This window comes from Eurosta solidaginis, chromosome 5 (genome assembly GCF_040869045.1).
Source record: "Eurosta solidaginis isolate ZX-2024a chromosome 5, ASM4086904v1, whole genome shotgun sequence".
In the NCBI taxonomy this organism is placed as follows: Eukaryota; Metazoa; Arthropoda; class Insecta; order Diptera; family Tephritidae; genus Eurosta; species Eurosta solidaginis.
Genome location: NC_090323.1, coordinates 218132652 through 218148091, shown reverse-complemented (window position 1 = coordinate 218148091; position 15440 = coordinate 218132652). Strand labels below are relative to the sequence as shown.

General features: G+C 37.9%; 1 protein-coding gene across 2 annotated transcripts in view; it reads right to left on the bottom strand.

Annotated features, from left to right (window-relative positions):
* IleRS-m (Isoleucyl-tRNA synthetase, mitochondrial) overlaps window positions 1-15440 on the bottom strand; it is a 93724-nt gene that overhangs the window by 27854 nt on the left and 50430 nt on the right. The window contains exons 6-8 of one of the 2 annotated variants that reach the window (XM_067788361.1): window positions 12011-12253; window positions 3138-3304; window positions 2773-3075 (exon numbers count right to left, since the gene is read on the bottom strand). In XM_067788361.1, the coding sequence (XP_067644462.1) occupies window positions 2773-3075; window positions 3138-3304; window positions 12011-12253 (713 nt within the window). The remainder of the gene's footprint in view (window positions 1-2772; window positions 3076-3137; window positions 3305-12010; window positions 12254-15440) is intronic. The other variant, XM_067788362.1, reaches the window with a different exon arrangement.

Here is a 15440-nt window from a genome sequence, read left to right as displayed (position 1 = left end):
CTCCTTTGAAATTGTGTCTAACCACGTGGTATCGATCTGGTCGACCATTTTGTGGTTAGGTTTCTCGTCAGGAATGTTCCTTCTGACGTGGTAACGATTTGCAGGGTCCCTGCTCGGGCGCCAATTGTAACGAAGCTTTTTCGTGCCCCGTTGCTTCTTTGATATTTGCTGGGGTATACTCGCCGTTCCCAGGGTTCGTTTACAATTATTGTATTAAAGGGGCACCTTGCAAATCGATTTCATATAAAATTCACTTTATTGCTTTAACTCTATATACTACAACTGTAAAAATATAATAAAAGAAAGATTTGTGTATATTCTTCACTTCGCTTTATGCTTGCTCCGTGATTGGTGGTGGGCTAACGGTCCTCGCGTCCCGTTAGGATCGTTCCGTTAGGACGCCCTGCTGGGTATGTGTAAATGTATCTCAGTGACGCCGTGCGTCGGCGTGTTTCTCTTACGGTTAGCGACTGCGTATCTCTGCTGCGGCCAACGTCGTATGTTAGTGTTGCGCTGCTGCGACCAGTGTCTCGTATGCTCGTACAATTCTGCTGCGGTGCTCTGTCGCGCCTTACGTCGGCGTCTACTTGTATTGCTGAGGCGATGCTCTGTCGCCGTGTTCCGTTAGACGGGTCCCGTTAGTATGTGGCGTCGGTGCCTTAACGCGCCTTACGTCGGCGTCTCTCTCTTCTGCGGTGCTCTGTCGCGCCTTACGTCGTTGCCGCTCTGTTGCGGCCTCTGCCGGCGTACTTCTACAGACGGAGGTGATCGGTTGACGCCTGTCGCGGTTGCGCGTTACTGTGGCGGGGCCTTTGGTCTTTGGAGGGTGATGCGTAGAGAGGGTCAACCGCAACCACCATTCCACGACTCGCTCCTATGAAGTGGATTCCTATTGCATAGAGTAGGTCAACTGCGATAGGGATCTACTTCGCTAGTAGCTCTGGTCACGACCACAGCTCCGTGCTGACTTGAAGCGTTTACTTGTATTACTCTGCTGGTGTACCTCTACTGACGGAGGTGAGCGGGTGTCACCTGTCGCGGTTGCGCGTTACTGTGGCGGGGCCTTTGGTCTCTGGGGGGTGATGCGTAGAGAAGGTCAACCGCAATCACCATTCCACGACTCGCTCCTATGAAGTGGATTCCTATTGCATAGAGTAGGTCAACTGCTATAGGGATCTACTTCGCTAGTAGCTCTGGTCACGACCACAGCTCCGTGCTGACTTGTATTGCTGAAGCGTTTACTTGTATTACTCTGCTGCGCCTTGCGTCGGCCTCTATTTGTATTGCTGGTTGTTGGGTGATTCTCTGCCACGCCTTGCGTCGGCGTCTACTCGCGTGTGCTGGGCGATACTCTGTCGCGCCTTGTATTACTCTGCTGGTGTACCTCTACTGACGGGGGTGAGCGGGTGTCACCTGTCGCGGTTGCGCGTTACTGTGGCGGGGCCTTTGGTCTTTGGAGGGTGATGCGTAGAGAAGGTCAACCGCAATCACCATTCCACGACTCGCTCCTATGAAGTGGATTCCTATTGCATAGAGTAGGTCAACTGCGATAGGGATCTACTTCGCTAGTAGCTCTGGTCACGACCACAGCTCCGTGCTGACTGACTGCTGTGCTGCTGTGTCGCTCCTTTTATTGCCTTGTTTGGCATTGCTGGCTCAAATGGTTGCGTTGGTATGGTTGCTGTTTGATGTTGCGAACGCTCGTTGCGTTGCTGAAACTTGTTGGTTGGTCTGTTGCTATAGCCTTTTGTGACTGGCTGTTGTGTCAATGCTGTGTTGAACTTGTTGGTTGGTCTGTTGCTATAACCTTATGTGGCCACTTGTTGTGTTAATGTCGTGTCAAATATGTTGTGGGGTCGTTTTGTGTGGGCCAAATTAATGGGGATTTATTTGGTCCTCACAACCGATCTCATCCATTGTATCTCATAATTTTTTGCACAGTAAATTCAAAAAAGGGTTTTTCGTTTCGTATTGATAACTGAAAAACTAGTTTTTTGTTGTTTTCCCATTTTGTGTGTTTTCTCGATTTGGTGGTTTCCTTATTGTGGTGTTTTCTTTTTTTAACAAGTGGCACCATCGTCATAAGTCCAATGTAGAGAGCGCAGTGAGCGTAAAATTCTCTTTGAAATTTGCTCATGTATTGACAGTTGATCGCCGTTGAAATGACCTGTAAGATCAGTTGTGTTAACAGGAAAATCAGTTAGATTGATTAGGAATCTGTCAATTTTCCAAAATTTTTTTAACTTAAGAGCGACAATTTCTCTTCTGTTGAAATGAATAAACTTATTTGTTCGCTTGATGAAAAACTCGGTCGAATTAACCATAATTCGATCAATTTCACCGAATCTCCGGTAAGTCAAGAACAAAAGAACTGATTTGTTGATTTTACTAGCACCATTTCTTGCAGTGTAATATTCGTTTCAAATGTTGCAACATAGTTGCTGCAAAGAAACTTGTCCATACAGTTGAACTACTTTCATATACTGCTGATATTTGTTATAAAACATGCGATTTTTGGTTCGATGACACCATACGAGACACGAATCGTGCCGAGTCAAATGTAAAGCTTGCATATTCACCCTTTCTGAAAGTAGTAAAAAGCGTTCGGACCAGGATAGTGAGCAAGCAACTGCTCAGTAGAGACACACACGGTTACACTATAATGACAGCTTTTAGTCGTAAGCATCCCAAACATTATATGAACTTTGGGTTAGCTATTTTGGAATTAACACAGATATGTACATAAATATAGCTTATATGTCAACAACTTACTTGTACGGTGCTTTATCTCTTGCTGCAATGCTCGTTAATAATGACGACTGAAACCAGCCACTAAATTGATCATATCCTTCGAGATAAACATCAGCTACCTTCTCATCTTTCAGCACACTTGACCATGTGCTACCCGAATCAAACCATATATCAAATATATCTACACTCTTTTCCAAATCGTCAGAGCGCATATTTAATTGATCCATTATAGCTGCAGGCAATAATTCCTCAACATTTTTCGACCACCAAAAATCAATATTTCCTTCATTTTCAATGAGTTTACAAATGTGTTCAATTGCAGTTCTGTAAAAGCAAATTACAAAAATTTAATATTTTTACAAATCCTTAATTTTTGCATGCTCAACTTATTGAGAAATATCTTTTTTGTGCTACGTTCGTAAAAAACTGGTATGGGCACACCCCAGACACGTTGCCGTGATATACACCAATATGGACGCCTTTGCACTTGACTCATTAGCGTTTTTCTACTTGCATCAGCTTGGATACGTGGATAGACTTTGATATTGCTAATCTAAATGAAAAGTGAAACATAATTAGATGTATGCAAATAAAATATATCGTTACTCATGTGTTCGGGTGCCCTGATCTCAGAGTTGTTATATTTGAATTATGATTAGATTAAACTGGCCAATCAATAAAGACTGAATGTGTCCATAGTGCTTGAATTTGGATTAGAAACCAGCTAATTAGATGCCTTTTTTGATTGCTAGTTATTATTTCAATTGTTCAATTACAAAAAAATTAAAATCATGATTTTTTTAGGTAAATAAAAAAAATCTAAAGTAATTAAAAACAATTTTTTCATAAATTTTGTTTTTTAATTGCTCCATCATTTTCTCCTCTAACACGCACTTTCTACATCTGCTAACACTGACAAGGCCTTATTTAAAAGGATTTGGCGCCAGTATGCAGTGTAGCGTTGCCAAAAGTCCCGTATTGGCCGGGACATCCCGTATTTTTCACAAATTTTAAAGTGTGTCGCCGGGAAATGCTATGTCCCGGCATTTACACAATAGGGGGCTCATGTAACCTTATAAATGCCTTATAAAGTGTTAAACGTATAAATTTATCTAGTGCGTAAACGAACTGTCAAATTTTGTATGAAAAATAATTTACACAATTTGTATAAATTTACGCGCACATTTCATTGTATAAACGCGGTAAACTCAAAGGAATGCAACCTTGCAGACATTACAGCCGGCATTTTCATCAGAAGTCTCCAACATCAACATGTCATTTATAAGTATATCTTAGTAAAGACGTTTTAGTTTTGATTTTTCACTTAATCTTGGCATTTTTTAATTTGTATAACAATCCAAAAATTTTTTTTGGCAATAATACAGCTGATAAACAATTAAGTTTATCAAGAATATTACTAGGTGCGTTCATATAACAGCGTGTGTAAATGGATATAATTTTACACCTTATAAGTTTATATGCTTTCATGAGGCCCCTAATATCAAAATTAATAAATTATAATCTGCTACGACACATGGCCATATTTGCGGCTTCCATTGTATTCGGGACATTAGCATATTGCATGCAACTCTGTAAAGAAAAATGCATCCCTACTGTGGTTCTGAATATTGTTAATAGCCATCATTCAGTGGCAAAGAGCCTGAGCCAGATAAATAATTTTGCATGTAAATGCTACAACAACGATTTGAGCCACATAAACCCAGATAGAAGTCTGGTTCAATTTGTGGCCAGATAATTTGTTAATTACTTGTATTTAGTTTGGCAACGCTGCCTTTAATAAACCTACTTTTCCAAAAATAGATGTCGCTGCCTAGCCTTTCGCCGTATGAGTTAAATGAAAAACAGCGGCGACATCTGCCATCACATTTCACGTGTGTGAAAATATCACGACATCTGCTTCTCAAGTCTCTCAATGATCCAGAGCATTCCCATGAGAATTGAATTCGCATTCGGTTCAATAAAAAGCGCAGTATCCACGAAGATCATTAAGGCAAATTTTCGTATATATTTCTTGTGTGAACAAGTAAGGAAGGCTAAGTTCGGGTGTAACCGAACATTACATACTCACTGAGACCTTTGGAGACAAAATAAGGGAAAATTACCATGTACGAAAATGAACCTAGGGTAACCCTGGAATGTGTTTGTGTGACATGGGTATCAAATTAAAGGTATTAATGAGGGTTTTAAAAGGGAGTGGGCCTTAGTTGTATATGTGAAGGCGTTTTCGAAATATCGACCAAAATGTGGACCAGGGTGACCAAGAACATCATCTGTCGGGTACCGCTATATTTATTTATATATGTAATACCACGAACAGTATTCCTGCCAAGATTCCAAGGGCTTTTGATTTCGCCCTGCAGAACTTTTTCATTTTCTTCTACTTAATATGGTAGGTGTCACACCCATTTTACAAAGCCTTTTCTAAAGTTATATTTTGCGTAAATAAACCAATCCAATTGCCATGTTTCATCCCTCTTTTCATATTTGGTATAGAATTATGGCATTTTTTGTAATTTTCGATATCGAAAAAATGGGGGTGGTCATAGTCGGATTTCGGCAATTTTTTATACCAAGATAAAGTGAGTTCAGATAAGTACGTGAACTAAGTTTAGTAAAGATATATCGATTTTTGCTCAAGTTGTCGTGCCGAGCGGAAGGACAGACGGTCGACTGTGTACAAAAACTGGGCGTAGCTTCAACCGATTTGGCCCATTTTCACAGACAATAGTTATCGTCATAGAATATATGCGCCTACCCAATTTCACAAGGATTGGTAAATTTTTGTTCGACTTATGGCATTAAAAGTATTTTAGACAAATTAAATGAAAAAGGCCGGAGCCACGACCTTTTTGAAATTTTCTTCTTTTTTTGTATTTTGTTGCACCATATCATTACTGGAGTTGAATGTTGACATAATTTACTTATATACTGGAAAGATATTAAATTTTACTTTAAATTTTTTTTTAAGTGAGCGTATTCGTCATCCGATTTTTCCAATTTTTATTTAGCCCACATATAGGAATAGGAGTAACCTTCCTGCCAATTTTCATCATGATATCTTCAATGACTGCCAAATTTTAGCTTGCAAAACTTTTAAATTAACTTCTTTTAAAAGTGGGCGGTGCCACGCCCATTGTCCAAAATTTTCCTAATTTTCTATTCTGCCTCATAAGGTCAACCCACCTACCAAGTTTCATCGCTTTATCCGTCTTTGGTAATGAATTATCGCACTTTTTCGAAATTTTCGATATCGAAAAAGTGGGCGTGGTTATAGTCCGATTTCGATCATTTTAAATAGCGATCTGAGATGAGTGCCCAGGAACCTACATACCAAATTTCATCTAGATACCTCAAAATTTACTGAAGTTATCGTGTTAACGGACAGACGGACGGGCGGACATGGCTAAATAAATTTCTTTTTTCGCCCAGATCATTTTGATATATAGAAGCCTATATCTATCTCGATTAGTTTGTCCCGTTACGGATTACCGTTATGCGAACAAAATTAATGTACTCTGTGAGCTCTGCTCAGCTGAGTATAAAAATAGTAGCGGCCAAGTAATTTTGACAATTCTTTTATTTCCCTGTTCTCTATGAAGCGGCGTCATTTCCCTGCCAGACACGAAAGTCAGTTTCAGCAATGCATTAGAAGCATTAGAAGAAAATTTTAAATTAAATCAAAAAGAATTTCCCGTTATTTCGCGCTTTATATTTGAAAAAATTTCTAAGATCATGTGCAAAGCCTACGATATTAGACTCACAAAGTGGGTCATATCTCTGAAGCGAGATGACTTAAGGCACACGATGCGTTTACTAACTAGACACTGCCTTCTGACCTCACATGCTTATAAGTCAAGTCTCAGCAATAACAGCAGATGTAGGAAGTGCGAGCTGCAGGAACAAACGGTTGAGCACGTTCTGTGTTCGTGTACTGCGCTCATCAGGTCAAGGCGCCAGCTGTTAGGGGCGGCAGAGTTGCCAGATCTCGAGGCAGCAATTAATCTAGGTCCTAGAGAACTTTTAGTATTTGCCAAGAGAATGGAGTTATTCTATAACATAAGTCCTGACACCTGAATGGGGCTCTTCCGTTTGGTCGTATGAGTGCTATCATGGTTTTTTTTTTTTTGAGTCAAAGAAAATTTTTGTAATTACTTTCGTTTAAATAAAGCTATTATGGTACACTACTTCTTCTGACCCCGATTAATGTTTCCTCAAAATCAAAATACAACCACACCACTTTTTATGTACCAAATATCTCCAATGATATAATATTTCGATATTTCAAAAGCAACAAGAGCTGTTCTCTTCTGAAGAGCTGACTAGATACGTGGCGTGTGTGCTCCACTTATTCGGGCTTTTGATGGGCTTACGGTAGCGATATCTTGAAAACGATTGAAGATAGGGTGTTGAAATTTAGTATGCGCCTGCTTAGTTTAAAGGTGATATCCTCTGGATAAAAGTACGAAAATCGGTTGATGACCGCACCCAAAGTTGAAGAGTATAACACTAGTTAGATATGTATATCGCAGAATTATATTTATAAGAAATATTTGATACAAAAAAAAGCGGGCGTGGTTGTATTCCGATTACCTACGTCCCTTTTCGGAGGAAACCTTACTCGTGGTCAAGCTTTTTTCAGGCGTATTGAATTTGTTTTAAACTCGAAAACCAAATAAAGTTTAAGATCGGGAGTTCGAATCGAGCTTAAGGCCTAACAATAATTTTTGTATCATTATTATTGTTATGATGAATTTTTTCTTAATTGAAAAATTTTTTAATTTAGAATAGAAGAATTAATTATCAATTAAGAAAAAATGCATCGTAACAATAATAATGATACAAAAATTATTGTTGGGCCTTTAGCTCGATTCCAACCCGCGATCCTTGGTGAAATAACTAGGCGAAGTAAGCCGTCAATTGTCTCGCTCTAAATTCATCTTTGTTCTGTCATTCGGCTATCTGAAAAATTTTCACCAATGTTGTCCCCGAAAAAAATGTTGTTTTTTTTGCATTTTTCAGGAGTAAAATATGGTAGTTTTAGTACTTTTTTTCACATAAACTAGTAGGTGAATATCGATGGACCTTTACTGGATTTAATTACAGATATTCATAATTTGAGTGTCTTTCGTGTTGGGTTTCATAAGTAAGGCCGTGCTTAACTATTACGTTCATATTGTTGATTTTTCCATTATATATAAATTGAAACAGGTATTTGTTAAAACAAACTATTTGTATTCAAGTTATATCCAACAAGGATTTTCGCCTGTGCGGCGCTACTGAAGCCTTTCGAGAAATGTTTTTGTCATTCCTGCTTCAAGAACACCAAAACTGTCGTTTTACACCTTATTTATGTAAAAACTTCTCTAAAACAATGGATTTCTAAATATAGTTACAAAAAATAAAAATTGTAACTCACTGTTGCTATTTTGCCCTAAATTTAGAATATATGTATCCGGTTCGATCGGAGCTAGTATATCCCCTGGCATATTTTGGTAACATTAGTAATATATTGTAACGAATTTAGAGCAAATTCCTCTTATTTTCAACCTTCTACTACCGTTCGTATCGCTAAACTGTTGAATAAATAGCTCAAATATTCAAAAATGCAAAATGGCCTTTATTAAAGTACTTCACAATAACACGGATACTTCACAACCAATAGCTTGCTTAGATCAAAACTGATTCGTGATGCCTCAGCATGTGCCGCTTTTATACTCTTCGGTTTCCTCGTTCACCCATTTCTCCTAAAACCTAGTAATTTCGTGAACTTGATGCTTGTTTACCAGCTATATACACTTATATTTGCAATTTGTATCCATATGCGTGCGTATATGTGAGCGGCTGATGATGACATGCGCTTGTGAGTATCTCTCTCTGTTGCCCCGCACGTATGTGTGCAGACATAATGATTAATTTGTTTACGTACATACAAGTGTAGCAGCTTGCTTTATTGTTGTTGTGGCTTTATTTACTTAGTATCAGATTAGTGATGGGAGTATCACTTAGTGTCACTAATATTCGTCACAATATCATGAATTCAACTGTCACGAGTTTTTGGCGGATCTTCTGATCAAGTTTGTATAATATATTAGAAGGGCATATGTTTTAGTTCCGACTCTCAACGACAAACCAACAGAAGCATTATTGGATTTTACCTTCATTTTATTCGATGCCACACTCGCACTGGTCCTCTATATAAATCTCTATATATGTAACCTCTGGCGTACCTCAGGGTAGCTCTCTGGGCCTATTGCTTTTTATCCTTTTCATAAATGACTTACCACTAATTCTTATGTATGCGGATGATGTAAAACTTTGCCATACATACTTGCCCTCGGACTTGTTTAGTTGGAATCTCCTTCAAGTTGATTTGGATTCATTTCAGAGCTGTTGCACAACGAACCTACTCGTTTTAAACTGCTCAAAACGCAAGCTTATAACTTTTCACCGAGTAAAGCCATTTTTGACACTATATACTCTAAATTCTACACCTCTGGAGCGATTATCTGCCGTTAATGATTTAGGTGTACTTTTCGACCCAAAACTATATTTTAATACGCATATTTCATCCATTGTAAATAAAGCAACGGGTATACTTGGCTTTGTTAAACGTTGGGCCAAAGAGTTTAACGATCCTTATCTCACGAAGATCCTATACACTTCCTTGGTCCGCCCAGAACTTGGATATTGCTCGTGTGTCTGGTGTCCTGGACACAAAAATCATATAATGCGGATTGGGTCTGTGCAGAAACAATTTTTAATATCTGCACTTCGCGGTCTTAATTGGTATTCTAGCATTCATCTTCCACCATACATAAGTAGGCTTCTTCTCATCAATCTGCCTACTCTTGAAAATCGTAGAATTCTACTTGGGGTGTTGTTCATCCATAAATTGGTCATCGATGATATTGACTCTTCTGAATTGCTAGCTCGGCTTAATTTCGCTGTTCCCGCTAGGACGTCGAGACACTACGTGCCTTTTCTTTTACCGCTATGTCGCCTAAACTTCGTAAAAAGTGACCCTCTGCGGATTTGGTGTGCGCACTACAATGACCTGTATAAATGTATAAGTATCGTATGTTCGCTTCCTGCATTAAATTGCCTGATACTTTCTAATTTCACCTCATATTTTATAGTTTGATATTCTCTCTTAATCAATTTGAATTGTTAAATGCATAATGTTTACTTTTATTTAATGTTAATCTTATAATTTATAAGTTTAATACTTTTTGTACAAATTTTATACGTTACCTGTCGACCCGTTTTCGTTTTGTGTCGACTTTAAATAAATAAAATAAATAAACAAATATCCCCTTTTTATTGGCGTTAGGTGACACTGATATGCTGGAAAAAAAAACATTTTCTGTAATGGCCTTCGTAGCAAGGTATTAATTTTTCTGCTCCTATTTTTTCAAAGCGGGTAAAAATTTTACCATCTTCTCACCGTTGAAAATACATCCCTACAGTTTCAGATAGCGTACATCTTCTGTCTTTTTTTATTTACTTCACCTAGTGATTCTAAATTCTCTCTAAATTCTTCTTTGTTCTGTCATTCGGCTATCTGAAAATTTTTCACCAATGATGTCCCCGAAAAAGTGTTGTTTTTTTGCATTTTCAGGAGTAAAATATGGTAGTTTTAGTACTTTTTTTCATCTAAATCAGTAGGTGAATATCGATGGACCTTTACCGGATTTAATTACAGAGATTCATATTTGGGTATCTTTGGTGTGGGCTTCCATAAGTAAGGTCGCGCTTAACTATTGCGTTTATATTATTGATGTTTCCATCATATAAGTATGTTTAATTTGTTCCAAAAAAATTTGAAACAGGTCTTTGTTAAAACAAACTATTTGAACTCGCGTCATATCCAACAATGATTTTCGCCTGTGCAGCGCTACTGAAGACTTTCGAGAAATGTGCAAGAACACCAAAACTGTCGTATTACACCTTATTTATGTAAACTCTTCGCTAAAACAATGGATTTCTAAATACAGTTACAAAAAATTGTTACTCACAATTGCTGTTTTGGCCTAAAAATTAGACCACTAAGATAAGAGGAATGTTACAGTTATGGATTGTAATTTAGAATATACGAATCCGGCTCGATCGGATTAGCACCTTCTGGTTATAGGCCGACTCCTATTCTATCCCCTGACATATTTTAGTAAATAATAACTTGGGAAAATTAGTAATACATCATGAATTAACTGTCAAGAGCTTATGGGATACCTTCTGATCAAATTTGTATTATATATTAGAAGGTCATATGTTTTACTTCCTACTCTCAATGTCGAATCAACAGAGCAGATGGAAAGAACAATGGATTTTTAGAGATCGAAACACATTTAAAAGTATTACGATCACTTCCAAGTTTGACTGTAAAACTTTTCATCAAACCCGAAACCCATTTAAGTGCGCAAAGTTCCTACAGTTCAACTATATAATGGATAACACCTCTCCCACTTATGTCCGGTTTTTCGATAAAAGCTTCAACTGAAGTTGAAGTTGAGGTCAGTTTACTTTAGACGCATTATTGAATTTTACTACTCATCGCAGTTTAAGTTTTTAATTTTATTCGATGCCTAAAGTAATATAAGTTCGCACTGGTCCTGTGTACCCTTTTTGTATTGGCATTAAGTTGAACTGATATGCTGAAAAAAACAGTCTGTAATGGCTTTCGTAGCAAGGCATTTGTTTTTGTACTCCTACTTTTCCAAAGCGGGTAAACATTTTACCCTCTTCTAACCGTTGAAAATACATCCCTACCGTTTCAGATAGCGTACATCTTCTATCTCTTTTTATTTACTTCACCTGGTGATTCCACCATGGCCCGCGATCTTACAAATCAGTAGGCCGATAAAACAACAAAAATTGTCAAATAAACTTTATTTTGGGTGTCTGGTTTTATGTTTGTTTCTCAGGGCCGGGCAGCTAATGATATGTATGTATCATTAGGGTGTTCACCGGATTCTACATAAAATTTTATTAAAAACGTCCATTCAAACCAACCTAAATTATTCGAAACAAAACATTGGTCATCTGTTTTTTTTTTATACATCGTTGAGAGATGTGGATCCAAATGCGATCCAGGAAAACGAAGCTAATGTTTTGTATAATATGGGGCCTTAGAATTTTATGTATAATCTGAATTTGGTAGAAACGAAATGGCACACCAAGGCAGTTCATGCAAATAGACCCACCCAATGTACATATTTCTTGATTCTTTTTCCAACTCTACCTCTTCAATAGCTCGCTCTTTTAACACTTCTGTATTCATAAACCATTGTGCGCTAGCGCGTATTATCACAGGTTGTTTGGTGCGCCAATCAATTGGATAGGAATGTATTAGCTTACCGCTGTGTATAACATCTTTTTTAATAGCTTGTAGTACTAACTGATTTCCTTCACCAAGTACCGCCTTTCCCCTTAGTAAACTGGGAGCATCCGATGAAAACACGCCCTCCTCATCCACCAAGCATATCTGCGATAATAAGAGCATATTTGTGAATGTATTAATTTAAATTAAATTTTGAGCGCAATATTTTGCCAGCAGTCTTAATGTAGAATCTGCAGCTAAAATCGAATATAAAATCTGATTGTTAAGGCTCCATTACTGATACTTAGCACAGACTTGACTTGACTTGGCGTAAACTTGGCAACTTAGCCACGATTATACTCCACTTAGCGCATACAATCTGGCATCATAATCAGGTTTGAAATTTACTTTTAAATAAATGTCAATTTGTATGACAAAATGTCAAAATGACATGGAAAGAAACAAATGGCATCTCAAAATGTAAACGTCACTTAGAACTTACATAGAAAATCAAAATTCAACAGACTTCTAAGTCAAGTTAAGTGTTGCCAAGTTTTGAGTAATCAGTAACATGCACTGTTCATTTAACAGAACTGTAAGTGACATTTCTCAAGTCAAGTCAAGTCTATGCTAAGTATCAGTAATGGAGCCTTTAGAAAGTAAAAAAAACTTAAGAAACTAGGCAATGGTCAGTATTCCAGCAGAAATCTATCTGTTTTAACAACTGCGCTTCGGAGTCAACATAAACAAGTAAAGGTGTCTAAATTCGTGTGTAACCGAACATTATATACTCGGCGTGAGCTTCAATTATACATTTCCTTTCAGATAAATTTCTTTTCTACATAACACGTGGCACCGCCCGTTTAAAAATAAATTTCTCCCCATTTCCTCTTACAACAAAACTTGATAAGTGAAATATCATTGATTCAAACTGCTAAGTTATAGTCTACGACCCTTTTAAACTTGTTTTATATCTAAGTTCAGTCGCCGACTATCATTCAAAGCGATCAGACGTGTATTAGTGTTCACTACTGTGCTAAGTACCGCTATTCTATTTACTTTTCAATTCTTTTGTTGTGTCATTCTTACACGATTTGCACGTGTATAATTTCGAGTAACCAAATTTAACAAAATTAAAATTATATAGCTATTTTGCCAACATGCCGTGGCCTACGGATAGGCCACCAAATCGATTTTCCGCTTTGGCGGGTCTCGATGATAATCCGGTATAAAAAAAAAAAACAAACAGTAAACAATTTGATTTTCCACTACTCCCCCACAAAGCTACCCCAACCAATAACCCCAAGTTTATCCTAATATCATCTGCTGATAATAATACCAGTTTTTCACAATTAAGCCCATTCGCGATCCAAAAGTGGGTTGAATCTATTTCCACGGAAGTAGAATCGATCTCGCAGATTAGGGACGGCAACCTCCTAATCCTAGCACGCAATGCTAAAGTCGCCGAAAAGTTCTTAAAAGCTAAAACCCTCCTAAATATATGTCCAATCAATGCAAAACTTCCGCACAGTTTAAACTCTGTCAAGGGTGTAATATACGCTCCTTGCTTGAAACACGTGCCAGAAGATGAAATCGTAAACGAGATGAAAAGCCAAAATGTCACCGGTGTATATAAATTTTCGCGCCTAATTGAAGGCAAACCCACCATCACCGGACTAATGGTCCTCACATTTGATCTTTTCCGTCTACCAGAATCCGTTGATATCGCCTGGTATAAAGTAAAAGTACAACCTTATATACCTAATCCCATACGTTGCAAAAAATGCCAACTACTTGGACATACCCAAAAACGGTGTATAAAGGACCCAATGTGCAATGGGTGCAACCTCCCACCCCATTCGCCGGAAAAATGTACAAGAACCCTTTGCGCCAATTGCTCTAGTGACCACCAATCATCAGATAGGAAGTGTCCCGAATATATCAAAGCCAAAGAGATTCTCAAAATATTAACGCTAGAGAAGTGCAGCATCGGAGAAGCACGCCGAATGTACAAGGAAAGACTCCCTTTCCAACAACAATCAGCCTCATACGCTAACATGACCAAAACAAATCCTCCTAAAAAATCCAACACAACAACCCATCCTCCTCAAAAAACCAACACAACAGCCAATCCTATCCAAAAAACCAACTCCTCATCCATTTCAGAAACAAATACTAACCCACCACCTTCACAAAATATATACACTACTAAACCAATATCAACCCAAGTAGAAAAAACTCCATCCAACACAACAAAAACAACCGAAAACAACAACATAACCACCACAGAATCAAATAAATCTACCTCATTCTCCACCCCAGAGCCTCACAGCTCGGTCAATTTAACAACTCCAGTTTCCTTATCCCAACAATCTCCAAATATATCCCCATTTTCCCAATTTACCCAAAAATTACTAAAAACCAATGACTATTTTGTCAATATTTCTAAAGACATAGATGACTCTATGGACTCTTCCTAAGAAGATCCATAGAAAAAGCTTTATTCTAAACAGCAAACACACCCCCTACATCTCTATATATCCTATCGTTTTTGTAAACCCTTGTTTACAAAAATCGTATAGTTAAATTTTTTTTTCTGCACTTATGGACTTCAATATTCTTCAATGGAATATGAAAGGTTTCATAAATAACTACTCAGAACTTCAAATACTTCTCAAACACTACAACCCCCACATCATAGCAATCCAAGAAACCCACTGTAGCAATAATTTCACTCCAATACTCCCTAAAGGATACAAAGGCTACTTTACTAACGCCGTCTCAAACACCCAGTCAAAACAAGGTAGTAGCATTCTAATCAAAGACTTTATACCTCACAAACGAATAAATATTAACACCCAACTTCAGGTGGTTGCCGTCGAGGTTGAAATGAATATTAAGTTCACTATTTTGTCCGTCTACATACCACCAAATGAAACCTTTAATAGCAGAGACCTAACAAACATTTTTTCGGCTATTAATACTCCTATCATTGTTCTAGGAGACTTCAACAGTTGGAGTAACTTATGGGGATCTAGTGTGATCAATCACCGAGGAAGACTTGTTGAAAATTCAATTACACAATGCAACCTATGCGTTTTGAATGATGGTAGCGCAACTCACTTTTCCACCCACGCCACTTTTACACATATAGACATTTCACTCTGTTCACCCTCCCTTCTTCCAATAATCTCCTGGCAAACGATCGACGATCTGTACAATAGCGACCACTTCCCAATCATCTTGAACATTTACTTTAACACAAATAGACCAAGCAGAACTAAATATCCTCCGAAATTCTTACTAAATCTCGCCGACTGGGACACCTTTGCAAGATTGGTAGACCTAGAGC